We start from the raw sequence: 14,702 nt of genomic DNA, 5'->3' as shown, positions 1-14,702 counted from the left end.
ATTTACAAATAAGGAATCCTACTTCGCGGAATTTCATTTATCACGGTAGGGTCTAGAACCGATTAACCGCGATAAACGAGGGTTCACTGTACCTTCATCTAGGTCTACACCTTCAAATATGTTTCCCAAACTTATTTGGCCAACTGCCCCCTTTTTCAGAAAAAAAAAAAAATTAGTGCCCCCTCCCCCCTGCTTGGTAAAGGAAGAGGGTTTATGGTACAAAATGTTACATAACATTTCAACACATACTTCTTTATCATTTTTCCTTTCTCGTATCAAAGCCATCTCATTTTCCATCCGGTGGATTTCATCCTTCATTCGGCCCAATTCTCTTTCAGCAATGGCCTTAAAATGTTGCTCACTTGCGATTTCATTATCCCGGGCTTTGCAAAGAGACTACAGAATAATACACAATACAGACTTTTTAGATGTTAACATTATAAAATATGTATAATAATCCATTAGACAAAAATAAATCTCTCTCAAAATTTCTGTAAGTATTATTAATCACATGACTCTGAAATCCATACATTAGACTTTGGGACTGCAATGTAGTTGATATTGCTCACATATAAGAAAGTTAGTCCATGAAGTACTAGGGGAAATTGTTATTCTCAACAATTTCCAGGTATTAGATTGGTCTGTGGAAAATAAAGAAAACAAATGCTTAGAAGGTGAGACATTAAAACTATAAGTCCTTACTTATCTAAAAACATGTTTTTAATGGATTAAAACAACAAGGGAAATAGAATGATCATAATTAATCATATTCTAATTTAAGGAGATCTTTTAAGTGCTTTTGTAGACACTGATGGTTATGTTTTCTCAACAGTATTACTAGAGCCTGTGTTGAGTAAGGATCTTGTAGTGCTCCTGCTGTCACTCACAGTACTAAGTTCACAGTATTAAAATTTTGGAAAATTATAGAAGATTACTGTCTTTCTTTTGACTTTAATCTATCTTACCAAGTTTGACTATAATGAGATATACATAAAGTCTCTGGGTCTCAACTCTTCAATTCAGCATTTTAATAAACTGAGGGAAAGGCATTGTTCTAAAAGTTACCAACTAATCAAACAAATCAGGATTTTAGAATCCTGAATATTGTTTTCTTAAAGTTCATAATATTTGCAACTTTTGACTAAGACATGCAAACCAACAAAATAGTTACCTATCTATATGACTATAAATTGGTGCATCACATTTAAGAATTACTTCTTCTCAGAAAGACACTCTTAAAGAGTTCAAGATCCGAGCCCTGTGGGTTGTTGGAGATCCCCGGGAAGGATGGGGCTGCACAAAAAGAGGCCGTCATCCACAGACAGGACTTACGGAGCCACTCCCACTCTCCATGGCGCTCAGCGTGCCTATTGAGTCTTTCTAGAATGTTTGGCTCCCCCCTTCCTTTCGCCCCACCTTGGGTGCTGTATATATATATATATATATATATATATATATATATATATATATATATTAAATATATTTTATATAATCATATACAATTTATATATAAAGTCTATATGTATATTTATGTAATGTATAAATTTTACCATTATATATTATATATATAAAACATATATTATATATCTTGTATCCTAATAAATGGTTTGGAGAAAAAGAGAAATTGTTAAATGAAAGCCTAATTTGTTGTATAAACTTTCACTGAAAACACAATACAATTATGTATACTAAATTACATATAATTATGTATATTATATATAATTACAGAGACATATATGTTATATAATATATACATTTATTATTATATAATAAAATTAGTATATATACTCTGTATATTTATATGTGAATTGTGTTATAAAATTATATAATAAAACATTTATATGTAAATTATATACTTTATAAATTATATACTATATACATTCTATGATAATAATATAATTAAATAATACATTATATAAGTTATATAGTTATGCATTTATTACATTATTTATATGGTATAAATTTATATATAAAATATATATTATAATTATATCTAATATATAGGAGCTTCCTAAATATAATTTACCCCTTGATTATACAAAGATTCACAGTACAGATAGCAATATTTGAACTGTGCAAAGTTATTAAGACGCCCTACACAGCTACTGAAGGGATGTGTATTATTTGCTTTTACTGACAATGGCCGCAGGAGTTGTGCTGAAAAATTCAGCAGGGAGAAATTTTATTCTGCTTCTATTAGGTCTGGTTGTGCTGCCAGCTGTCATTTTTCACTGCCAGCATGATTTCCATCTCCTCCAAGCCTTTCCTTTCTCTTCTTCTGGTCTACTTTGAGGTCGAGGTCATACTGACAATTTTTAATTATGCTAGTGTTTACCGTGACAACTAGAGTAAAAGCACGGATGCAAATGCGCTCTGAAATGTGCAAGGGCCATGTCCGACAAAATCAACATCAACGTCCACATTGCCGTACCTGTGTGAAGGCGAATTCTTGTTTAACATTTTTAAAGTGAGCAGTCATAGCGTTGATTCGATCTTCACAGTCGCGTAGCTGATCTTGCACGTCTGCCCTTTCATTCTTAAGCTTGGACAACTGAAAATAATAAATGCCATGATTAACCAAAGTCTAAGTTTTTGCTGTATTAAAGGACTTCAAATCAAAAGTCAATGGTTATTTATTTTGCTTCTTTAAATGTCCATATGAAGTTATATACTCTACTTACATTTTAAATATTTAGAAAAAAAGCAAGAGAGCCTTAAGAGTTGAGAGATTGCTGTGGAAAATCAGCATCACATTGTGCAGAATTGAAACCTCTCTCAGAAGTGCCAGGGGGCCCTGGTGGTGGAGTGGTTACACGTTGGGCTGTGGTCCACAAGATTGGGAGTTCGCAACTACCCATCTCTCGAGGAAAGAAAGACGAGGCTTTCTACAATTACAGTCTTGGAAGCTCACAGGGAGAGTTCTGCCCTGCTCTAAGAGGACCAACTCAAGGGCAGTGAATTCTTTTGAGGTTCTCGGATGCGCAGCCATAGCATGTCGGGACCACTGCTAATATGCATCTTTAAAAATTGATCAGTTTATTGGGGGGCTCTTACAGATATTATAACAATCCATAAAGTAAATATATCAAGTGCACTTGTGCAGATGCTGCCATCATCATTTTCAAAACATTTCTTTCTACTTGGGCCCTTTGATAGCAGCTCCTCTTCATTCATTCCTTCCCCCCACCATACCACCCTCGTGAACTCTTAATAAAATTTTTTTTTATATCTTACACCATCCAATGTATCCCTTCACCCACAGTTCTACTGTCCCCCTTGAGGGGGATTATGCATCCAGCATTGGTCATTGCTGTCAGTACCCCACCCCCGCCATCCCCTCCCTTCCCATACCCTCATGGAATCATTACTCCGATTACTGTTTCTGAGGGGTTTATCTATCCTGGATTGCATGTGTTGAATGCTTTTATCTGTACCAATACACATACACTGGTCTGGCAGGATTTGTGGGGTTAAACTTGGGCCATGATAGTGGGGAGAGGAAGCATTAAAAAACTAGAGGAATACCATGTGTTTTGTCGGTGCTACACTGCACCCTGGATAAGTCGTCCTTTCTGTGAGGGAATGGCCAATTATCAACAGATGGGCTTTGGGTCTCCACTCTAGCCCCTCACCTTCATTATATGATTTTTTGTTTTTTAACTTCTGATACCTGATCCCGTCAATACCGAACGATCACACAGGCTGGTGTGCTTCTTCCATGTGGACTTTGGTGTTTCAATGCTAGATGGCCTCTTGTTTAATTTCCAGTATTTAAAACTACAGACACTATATATTTTTAATAACTGGGCACCAACAGCTATCTTCACCACATTTGCTTATTGCCCATTTGCCTTCAGCGATCATTGTCAGGAAGGTGAGTAGTGCCACATTCTTGAAATAAAGTGGTCTTTTGTTGAGGGAACACTTAAGTAGAGGCCCGAAGTCTGCTACCTTAGTGCTTTAACATACAAATATAAACCCCATCTTTATATATTAATATGTTTACATATATACATGTCTATATTTATGCCTCTCTATATAGCTTTAACCTCCTCCTTCTTTCCTCTACTTCCTTGTACTTTCATCCTGCCTCACCATCATGTTCACCTTTATCTGGCTCTCAGTAATTCCTCCTGGCTACATTACAATTGATCAAACACCATCAGGCACTCTACACCCTCCTCACTGTTGATTTTAGATTCCTTGAGGTTCCTCTGTCCCTGAGTTTGTTGGTTCAGCACTACCTTCCCCCACCCCTAACTCCTCCTCTCCCACAATCTTCCACCCCCAAACCATCGGTCCTGTTTTTCCTGCCTATCTTATGTAGATAGACATATGATTTAAAAATGCATTTATAATGCAGCGTACTGTATTCTTTAAACACACACTAGGGATAACCCCCCCCACACACACAAAACCAGAATCTCTGCCCCCCCCAAAAAAACTATGTATTTAAATTTTTTTTACAAAACAATCTTATCACCTTCAAAGTAGTCTCCATTACAGTAAATACACTTGTCAAATCTGCAATTCCATTCTTGGAAACATTTTTCAAACTCATCTGTTTGGGTAGCTAACAGTGCCTCCCTTGTTTTTTCTTAATCTTTTCTACATAGTCAAATTGCTGTCCTTTCCTGTCCCTCTTTGTTCTTGGAAACAAACAAGTTGCTCTGAGCAGGTCAGGTAAAAAAGGTGTGTGGGGCAAAGAGGCATGCTGGCTTTTTTGCCAAAAACTAGCGCATTGAGATGACTGTGTGAGCAGGTACATTGTTGTGGTGGCAAAACCAGTTCCCCATCTGCCACAAATCTGGCCTTTTTTGTTGCAAACTGTTATGCTATTTTTTCAGAACCTCTAAATAGAAAGCTTGATTAACAGTCTGACCAGGTTGAACAAACTCCACATGCACTACGAGTCACCATTTTCGTCGTCTATTCTGGAAGTTGATGGACATCCAGGGCAAGGTTTGTCATCAATTGGCACTTCACCTTTTTTGAAACGAGAAACCCACTGCACTCGTACATTTGAGTTTTTCCCAAAGCGCTGTCCTTGTAAGTTGTGCTCAACATGACAATCGTTTCTGGGGCATTGTTCCCAAGCAGGAAACAAAAGTTCACAGCTTCTGCTGGTCTCGTAAATCGGACATCACAAAAACGAAGTTCTAGTGAAACTGCTTTTACAAAAAAATCAGTGACCAGAGAGGCCCAAAGTTCCCAGGTGACACTGTTGGGTGCCCTAACTCGGAGTGAGTTGCTTGATGCTCACCTAGGGGGGAAATGTGTACTATGAAAGCTCCCCCCAATGGAACTTTTTTCTGTTTTTTGGGAGGGTACCCCCTCGTGTGTGTGTGTGGGGGGGAGCACGCGCGTTGCCCTTGAGTCTTCTAATAGTGACCTATATAGGGTTGTAATTATTTACAAGCAGATAGTCTTATCTTTCTCCTGAGGAGTAGCTGGTTGGTTTGAATCACCGACCTTGAGGTTAGCAGCCAATGCTTACTTACCTAACAGAGGGTGGAAAATAAGATTCTATTCTATAATTAAACCTTAAGATCTACAAGTAAGGCAAACAAGAGTACAGCAATAAAGTGTAATGAAAAAACAGAGAATGAAAGAAAATTTGAAGAGGAGAATTTCTCCTCCCTGAGTCACTAATGAAAAATAAAAACAAATCCATAAATCTAAGGCTATGACTGATAAGACAGAACTAACTCTCCTGAGCTTACAACTTGTCTTCTTGCCTGCCTTCTTTTTTTGTGTGAGTATATATGTAATTTCACCATTTTAACTATTTAAGTGCACAATTCAGTGACATTAATTACATTCATCAGGCTATGTAACTATCACCATATTTATTTATTTCCAAGGGTTTTATCACTACAAACAAAAACTCAATACCTCTTAAAAGATAACTCCTTATCCCCCCTCCTTCTAGCTCCTGATAACCACTCAAAAGCTTTTGCTGCTATACCTTTGCCTTGTCTAGATATTTCATATAAGTAAGCTCATAATATGTGTCCTTTCGTGTCTGGCTTATTTCACTTAGCACCATGTTTTCAAGAACCATCCATGTATCAGAACATCATTGCTCCACATGGCTGATATCCTCATTTTATCTAGCCATTCGTCTGGGAGCACTGTCAGGTAAGCATTGTACTGCTAACCACAAGGTCAGTGGTTCAAACCCATCAGCAGTTCTTTGGGAAGACGATGAGGCTGTCTGCTCTTAAAAAGATATATAGCATTGTAAACCCTGTGCGGGGGCACTTTAAGTAAGAATTGACTTGATGGGAGCAGATTTTGAGTCCCTGATTTTAATGCTTCTGGATTTGCATTTAGGAGTGCAATTATTATGTTATCTTGTGTAGGGGAAAGCTGTGCGCTCCCTAGGCAAACAGGACAGGACCACCACCTTTTGGGGTTCATGGCCCGTGCGAGAATGCTGATGGATCAGCCATGGGAGCTGATGAAGCAATGGCAGAGCTGTCTCTCCACCAGAGATAAATGGATACTTGCCACCTGTTCCCAGACTAAAGCTGCAGAAGACAGCAGCCTGCAAACTTATCAGTTACTTCATGTTCCCAGCCTCATCCTCCCCTCCTGTCTATGAATAACTTGGCGGATGTGCTAATGCTTCTTTGTAAACCTCCAAATTGCGAACTGTCCCTGTGTGTGTAAACCTGTCATGTGTTACAGGCTGCTTGCTGGGAAAGTATTTAAGCCCGCCACTAATAAAGCTCCGGGCCCTGGAGTGTCTATATTACAGGGACCCAGTGCCCTTTGGCTGTTTGTTTTGTATGTAAACTTTCTCCTGCAGATCATACCCTCTCCAACTATTTTATTTGTAAGGTAGGCACTGTCTCTACATTATCTTACAATTTGGTACTTCTGTATTTAATTTTTTGAGGCTTAGCTACAGATGTTTACAGCAGTCGCACTATTTTATTTTCCCACGGGGTAGAACTTATTCCTTAAAGCATTTTGTGTGTCTTTGGATTTAACCCAGGTAGAAATAAAGGTAAGTATTTTCAAAAACACTTTTAGAAAATCACAAATTAGAACATGTCCCTGGAGAAGGACATCCAGTGTGGTAAGTAGAAAGGCAATGAAAAAAAGAGGAAGACGCCCAAGGAGATGGACTGACACAGTGGCCGCCCCAATGGTCTCAAGCATGCCAATCACTGTGAGGGGGGCACGTGGCAGAGCACTTTTTGTCCTGCCATACCTGGGGTCACTGTGAGTCAGAAGTGACTCCGTGACACCTAACAGCAATACAGTAGAATGCTGTTGTTAGGTATTGTAGAGTTTGCTTAGAGTTACTGTAACTCATGTACAAGAAAAGAAAACACTGCCCAATCCTGCCTCCTCCTGGCCTTGAGCTTTGGTTCCCAAAGTTGAGGGTACACCTCAGGATGTATACAATGCCACCTAATGAAATATGTATGGAAATACTGGAGATTTCACGTTACAAATAAAGAAAATCAATCCTAATTTACTCACTTATTAGCATTGGACTCCTAAATGCAGGATCAGTCAGCACTTCAAACTTGCCAGCCATTGGGGGAGAAAGAAAAACGAGGCTTTCATGACGAGTCAAAACTGACTCTACAGCAATGTGGGTGTGGGTTTGGATACTGTATTCAATTTACTTGTATTAAATATATATATGCTTATTAAATATATATGTGCCTGTGGTAGTTACATAATCTGGTGTCAACTTGTGAAGGGGTGGAGTCTAGCCTGTCAATCAGTCGCAGCTTGATAACCTCATTTGGGAGGCGCAAGTGGAGATAAATAGCTCACTGGAGGCCAGATACACACTCACTCCCTGTGAGACATTTCTGCTAACAAGACACATGGAGCTACATTAGAGTCTTGGAGCTGGAGGAGCCATGTGGCGATCCCTGCCAGACCTGAGATGCTTATGCCGCCACTGGATCTACAAGACTTTGCACTCACTGGCCTGTGATCTTCCTGAATTCTGCATCAGTGCATGTGTTGCATGAGTCTGAAGAGGACTTATACATTGGTATCAGACATATGGGCTAATATCAGACTTATGGACTTGATCTGGACTGGGCTGGGATGTTTTCTCAATACGCAATTACTCTTTGATATAAAACTCTTTCTTACTCACCTATGGGTGTCTATGACTGTGTCGCTCTGGTCAACCCAGAGGCTAACATAGTGCCCTTATGTCACTCTTTCTGTTTTCTTTATTAAGTCTTTTAAAATTTCTATTAGGTGCTCTGGTGGTGTAGTGGTTACATTCTCAGCTAATGACCAAAAGATGACTAGTTTAAAGCCACCAGCTACTTCATGGAAGAAAGATTTGGCATTGCTTCCATAAAGATTGCAGCCTAGGAAACTCGGTGGAAGACCAATGGAAAATATATGCCTTTGAATTGTATTTATAACAACTTTTATAGACTTGGTTGTTGTCTTATGTGTGCAAACAGCTTTAAGGTTGCTATCATTGTATTCAGATAGTTATCATTACATAATGTCCCCATAGCAACAGTATCTGCTACTTGAATGTAAGCATAATGGTAAACTCTTAGAAAAGTGACAAATCCTTTTCCCAAAGAGTTACAAAGCAGTATTTTACAGCCTCTTTCTGAAAGGTAAAAAGGCATGTAAAGATCACCTGATACTAGTTAAAAATTACATTATGGGATGAATACTATGATAAACAAAGCAAAAACTATTCTAGAGGAGGCAGACAAGACAGGACTGCAAAGACAAACCCTAAATACACACACTCAGTGTAGAATTTGCATTGTACCCCTAAAACAAAGCAATTTGGCTGCCAAAAGTAAAATGCAAATAATTGGAAAATTTTAAATATGACTAACAGTTACTAAAATGAAAAATGCAATGGGAAGTTTGATGATAAACTTGGAGATAACTTTTATTAATAGCTTAAAGCTCATAAATCTGGTTTTGTGTGCTTTTTATTGTTCTTATTTAAGTATTAACTACATGAAATAATAAACTACCCTCCGGTACATTGTTTTCTTATACTTGAAATGATCATTAGGGCAGCAAACCAGTTGTCCAGCTATTTGAATCCTACCACTGCATGCATGATGTCCCTCTCCAGGGACTGATCTCTCTTGAAAAAGTGTCTAAAGTAAGTGAGGTGAAGTTTTGCCATCCTTGACCCTAAGGAGCATTGTGGCTGTACTTCTTTCAGGATAGAATGTTTATTCTGTTGCCAGTCCATGGCACTTCCACTATCCGTTGCCTGCACCATAATTTACAATATATGAAATAATAAACCACCTTTCAATATATTGTATTTTTATATTGAAAATGATCATTAGGGCAGCAAACTGGTTGGTAAATTATATGAATGTCACCATTTCGGGCAACCCACTGTGCTACCTGAGCTGTTCTCTGTGCTACATCTCTTGTACCTCCTTAACGTTGCCCTTCTACCTTAGACATAGAGCTTTTTTGAAGTGTTTGTGTCCTTTTCAAAGGACAAAGGATTTTCACTTTTTTCCCAGGGGAAAGAAAACTTTATTTTCTAAAAAGTAGTGTCAGCATCTATCACTTTTCTGGCCCTCTTTCGCGCAACATATTGTCACAGTGATGGAACGTTTTAAAAACCAGTTGTTTATGGTAAATTGGCAGGGGGCAGGGGCGGTTACATTTCAGGCCATTAACTCTGCATTCACCAGTTGGGGCCACTCATTAACACTCTCTTCCCCCATATTCCATTCCAGACCTATCCTGAGCTCTCCTCTCCCTGTTTGGGATTTCTAGCCTCCCTTTCACCCAAGTCAATCCCTGTCAACCTTCTAGCCTTCCCGGCATCCCCCACCTTCGCCCTCAGCCCTTGGCAACCTCCAAGTCTGCTCCCTTTGGTGCGCCCGCCATTGCCTTGGTTTTCAGTCTGAGAGTCCTGGGATGGAGCTTTTGATTACTGCAAGGTTTTGTTTGTTTGTTTTGTTTTTAAATCATTTTATTGGGGGCTCGTACAACTCTCATCACAATCCATCCATCCATTGTGTCAAGCACATTTGTACATTTGTTGCCATCATCATTCTCAAAACATTTTCTTACTACTTAAGTCCTTGGTATCAGCTCTTCATTTTCCCCCTCCCTCCCCCTCCTTCTCTCCCTCATGAACCTTTGATAATTTATAAACTACTATTATCTTTCCATGTCTTGCACTGTCTGATGTCTCCCTTTACCCCTTTATCTGTTGTCCATCCCCCTGGGAGGGGGATATGGGTAGGTCATTGTGATCGGTTCCCCCTCTCTCCCTCCACCTTCCCCTCACCCTCCCGGTACTCCCTCAAGTTTTTTAAAGTTTGCTGAACGGTTGCATCCCCCCGGCCCCCCCACTAGCACTAGTGAATCTATTTCAAGTACGACTTCCTCACAATATCAGGTATTTTATACCCCGATTCGACAACGTGATCCTCACCTTCAAAAGGGGGAACTCGCTCATTTTACTTTCTTACCTTTTGAAAACACCCCCAGGTTACCTATGGCTTTCAACACCATAGGAAGAAACTCACACACATGTCTGCCCGAACTTCTTTTACGGTTCCCAACCATCCATAAATAACCACCCACCGGTGCCCCGGCAAGGAGCGCCTAATTCTAAGGAGGGAAAAAGGTGAGCGAGGGAACCCGCCATTTCTGGCCAGCCTGGGTGGGGTTGGAGAGCCCAGAGAACGGTGAGGTTTTACAGCCCTGAAAATCGATTATTGGTTCAATGTTTCCAAAAAGCGCTTAGCCGGAACCAAAAAAAAAAAAAAAAAAAGCGGGTTAGAGGCTGGATTGAATTAAAACGCTTCTCCAAACCAACCCTCCCGGCCGCCCGCGCCTCTCTAGTCTCGATCCTCCGCACCTGTTCTTCCAGCAGCTTGTTCTCTTCGTTCGCCACCGGGATGGCGAAGCCATCCTCCCACTTTAGCTCCGCCAAGAATTCGCTACTCATGCTGGTCCGTGGATCGGGACCGCAGGCCCGGCGCCGAGGAAGTACTCGCCCTCAGCCTGGCGAGCAACCCGGGAGTCCAAGGCGCCCGCCGCGAAGCTGCTCCCGTTGCCAACGGAGCCCTAGCAACCGCCCGGCGCCCTTAGTTACCAAACAGGAAGCGCTTAGGGAGCCCGAGGGAACTTCCGGCTGGAGACTGTCCCTGGAGCGCCACGGCCAAGGCCAGGCCCGCACCCGCTGCCGGTTTCCACTGCAAGCGACCTTCCATGGGGTCCGCGGACTACATTCTTACTGAAGCAGACGGCCTCGTCTTCCCCCCTGGGAGCCTCTGCCTAACCCTTGGCGCCACTAGGGTTCCAATCTGGGATGTTTGTACATTTACGCTCTCTGAGGTGTGTTGGGGTGACCAGACAGGAGCTTAACTTGGGGCCAAAATGTGGTCCTTGGATCGCCCTCCACCCGCTCTCCCAGCCCTCCGCGGTAGCTCTGTGAGGATGAAACTGTGCCCTTGGGGACGGTGCAGAACTATAGGGACCTAAATGCACCTGGAAATGGGCTTTTCTTGTTCAGTGAATACCATTCACTTCGGAGTTCGAAGAAACACCACAGCCAGAGACAAGGCGGTACCAAGAGGTGAGGAGGCCTGACAGGTTCCAAGGCACTGAAGAGGAGCCAAACTCAACACGCTAACAGATGGCGCTCCAGGTTTCATAGACAACGTGACATTGCGGCAGCCCACCCTTACTCAGTAAACAGTGCTCGGAGTAATGAAGAAATTCCGGTTATTTATATCTCGTCCCAAGGGGTCCTCCTGCTGTGGAGGTTCAAGCACTTGGCTGCAAACCAAAAGTCTCTGGTTGCAACCCACAAACCATCCAGTGGCCGAAGAGGATGGCGGTCAGCTTCCTGAAAGATCACAGCCTCTGAAACCGGACGCTCAGCGCTATCGGGTCTTTTGGATTGCTGTTGTTGTCATACGTCTGAAATGAACTTGTTTATCACTAAAGACCCCAAGCCCATTTCAGTTTTGCTCTCTCTCTCTCTGCCACTCAGAGCAATATTTAGGTCCTAGGGATAAGTTCTACTCTCTTTGAGGGCCACCATGAATAGGCATCCACTCGACAGACGTGGGGATTCATAATTTCATCTGGGATCTGAACATGTGGTTGATGATATGTCAGAATACATCCATATTGTAAAAGAACAGTATGTGCTCAAACGTTAAGAATAAACCAAAAGACAAACAAACTCACTGCTGTCAAGTCGATAAGAACTCAGAAACAACCTCACAGGACAGGGCAGAACTGCCCCTGTAAGTTTGGGGGACTGCACTTCTTTGTGGGGATGGAAAGCCTCGTCTCCCTTCAAAGCAGCTGCTCATCTTGAACTGCTGACCTTGAGGTTAGCAGGTCAATGTGTAACATCTAGGCCACCAGGGCTCCTTGAAAGAATAGAAAATTAGAAATCGTGCTGACCCAATCATGGGATCAGTGAACCATGATTTTGAGGCTTCTGGAGTCTTCGTAACAGGCTACATACATTCCCCTTTGACTGCTTTCTGAAAGAGTGTTTCCAAGGTTTGAATGAGCTTACAGAACAGTGGTTGCCGTTAAGTGCATCTAGATGGTCTTAACGCGCAGTGACCTTGTGTACGACAGGACACAGCACTGCTTAGACGTGCGCCGTCTTCACCATGGCGATGTTGGCACCTGTCGTTGCAGCCACGAGGTCAACCCATCTCATGAAGGCGCTTCCTTTTGTTCGCTGGCCTTCTACGTTGCCGAGACAGTTTCGCATCCTTCTCAATTCCATTCCAAGGATGTCTGACATGGAGAATCATTTTTTATCTCAAACATGAAACTTTAAACATATACACCTATCAGTTCTTTTCCAGGAGACCTGCTGGCACAGTGGCTAAAGCCTGAAACTGCTAACAGAAAGTTCAGCGGGGGTTCAAACCCACGAGCTGCTCCACAGGAGAAAGATGTGGCAAGCTCCTTCCAATGGAGACGTTCTACTCTGGCCTGTAGGATCACTAGCAGTCAGAAGAGAATCCGCTCACAGCAGTGGTTTTGTTTACTTTTTTCCTTCAGAAATAAAATAATATTATACATAATTTTTTTTTGCAAACTTGGTTTTTTCACATCATTGTAGGAACCACTTTTCTATGTCAGTACTTTTAGACCTACTTTAATCTTTTCAGGACAGCTTAGGATCTATTATTATGAGTCAATTATAATATTTGTACAAACAATACAATGAACAGCTTTGTAATGTTGCATTTCATCAACACTAGGATGTACTTATTTCCATATTTCAAATTAGGATGACTCTTTTTATCAGGGATGTCTTAGATTCAGTGAAATAAGATACAACCTTCATACCTGTGTAAGTATTTCTGCAGGACATTTTCCTAAAAGTAAAATGAAATCAATTCACCTTCATGGTTCAATATTCAGCCAAATAGGCAGATCTATAAGGAGACATCCACAGTCGGGAGGTAAGCACATCAACCATTTGAAATCAGCAGGGCAACATTCAGCAAGGATAGCAGAGAGACTGAATAAGCGTGGGGAACAGACACAACTGTGACACACGTTCCCTTTTAAATGACGCGCTTTCTCCTCAAGCACAGCAGGGGCTGAGGCGTCACTGGCCACCGGATGGGTGAGGGTGCAGAGGAGGATGGTCACACTGCTGGTCACAAGGCGAGTATAGGGAACAAGAGAGAATCACACCTTTCTCATCACCAGCCAATGATTTTACATTTGAGGTGGCAGAAGCAGGTCAGGCTGGCTGGCAATTTTCTCATTTGTCTCTTTTCTGACCACTCATAAGTGGTCAGATTCTTCTTCTAGTCGGTGTTCAGTCCTCTTCTCTCTCCTTCCTCTTGAAGCCCAGGGTTCCACACCTTCATCTCTATCTGTTTCGTTCGGTCCTTCTTGTCTTGGTCATGTGGAGCATCTATCTAGCATGTCTGCCTAGTTCACCATCTTCCTCAAAGTCTGACTCATGTACGTTTTGACATAAAGCTTCTTTTTCTCTTTCCATTTAGCATGTTTGTTTCTTTGTTGATTTTCTATTCAGTGGTGTTGTGGTATACATTTTATTCTTTTATTGTTAAATAGTACTACATTACATAAATAGTACACAATTTGTCTGTGCATTCTCCTAATGATGGACACATGATTTTTTTCAAGTTTTTGCAATAAAGCTATTACAAACGTTCTTGTACAGGACTTCGATTAAAATATGGTTTCTTAATTTTAGACTAGTTTTGACTTAGAAGAAAGTTAATATGATAGGAAAGTGAGCTCCCATACATCCTTCATGCAGTTTCAGTTTTCCCTAATGCTATCAATTCACATGACCTGGCATTTCGCCAAAATAATCAAAATAATCGAATCCGCATTGGCGCATTCCTATGACGTAAACTCCAGATTGTGTTAGCTTTTCCATCCACGTTCCTTTTCTTTTCCAAGACACCACATTGAATTTAGATGTCATGTCTCTATTGTCTCCCTCCGTCTGTGATGAGTTCTCCATGTTTTCTTGTCGGTTTAGGACCTTAAGAATTCTGAGGGGCGTTCATCAGGTATTCTGTAGAACATCCCTCCATCTCTCGGGTGGATTTATGTTCTCTTGTAACGAGACCAGGGCTATGGGTTTGGAGAAAGATTATCACAGAGACAGTATCCTTCTCATCATATCGCAAATCTGAAGGTACTGTTTTCCAACTGTAAAGTTTCAA

The 14,702-nt window shown here is 41.2% G+C and overlaps 1 protein-coding gene across 1 annotated transcript in view; it reads right to left on the bottom strand.

Moving 5' to 3' along the window:
* CCDC39 (coiled-coil domain containing 39) overlaps positions 1–10,956 on the bottom strand; it is a 42,825-nt gene extending 31,869 nt beyond the window's left edge. Inside the window, exons 1-3 of the mRNA XM_004708614.2 lie at positions 10,865–10,956; positions 2,432–2,551; positions 250–396 (exon numbers count right to left, since the gene is read on the bottom strand). Coding sequence (XP_004708671.1) covers positions 250–396; positions 2,432–2,551; positions 10,865–10,954 — 357 coding nt within the window. The 5' untranslated portion in view covers positions 10,955–10,956. The remainder of the gene's footprint in view (positions 1–249; positions 397–2,431; positions 2,552–10,864) is intronic.
* Between the last annotated feature and the right edge of the window lie 3,746 nt (positions 10,957–14,702).

This window comes from Echinops telfairi, unplaced genomic scaffold (assembly GCF_000313985.2).
Source record: "Echinops telfairi isolate 266 unplaced genomic scaffold, ASM31398v2 ScPeMD7_4225;HRSCAF=4972, whole genome shotgun sequence".
NCBI lineage: Eukaryota > Metazoa > Chordata > Mammalia > Afrosoricida > Tenrecidae > Echinops > Echinops telfairi.
This window is presented reverse-complemented; position numbering and strand designations above follow the sequence as displayed.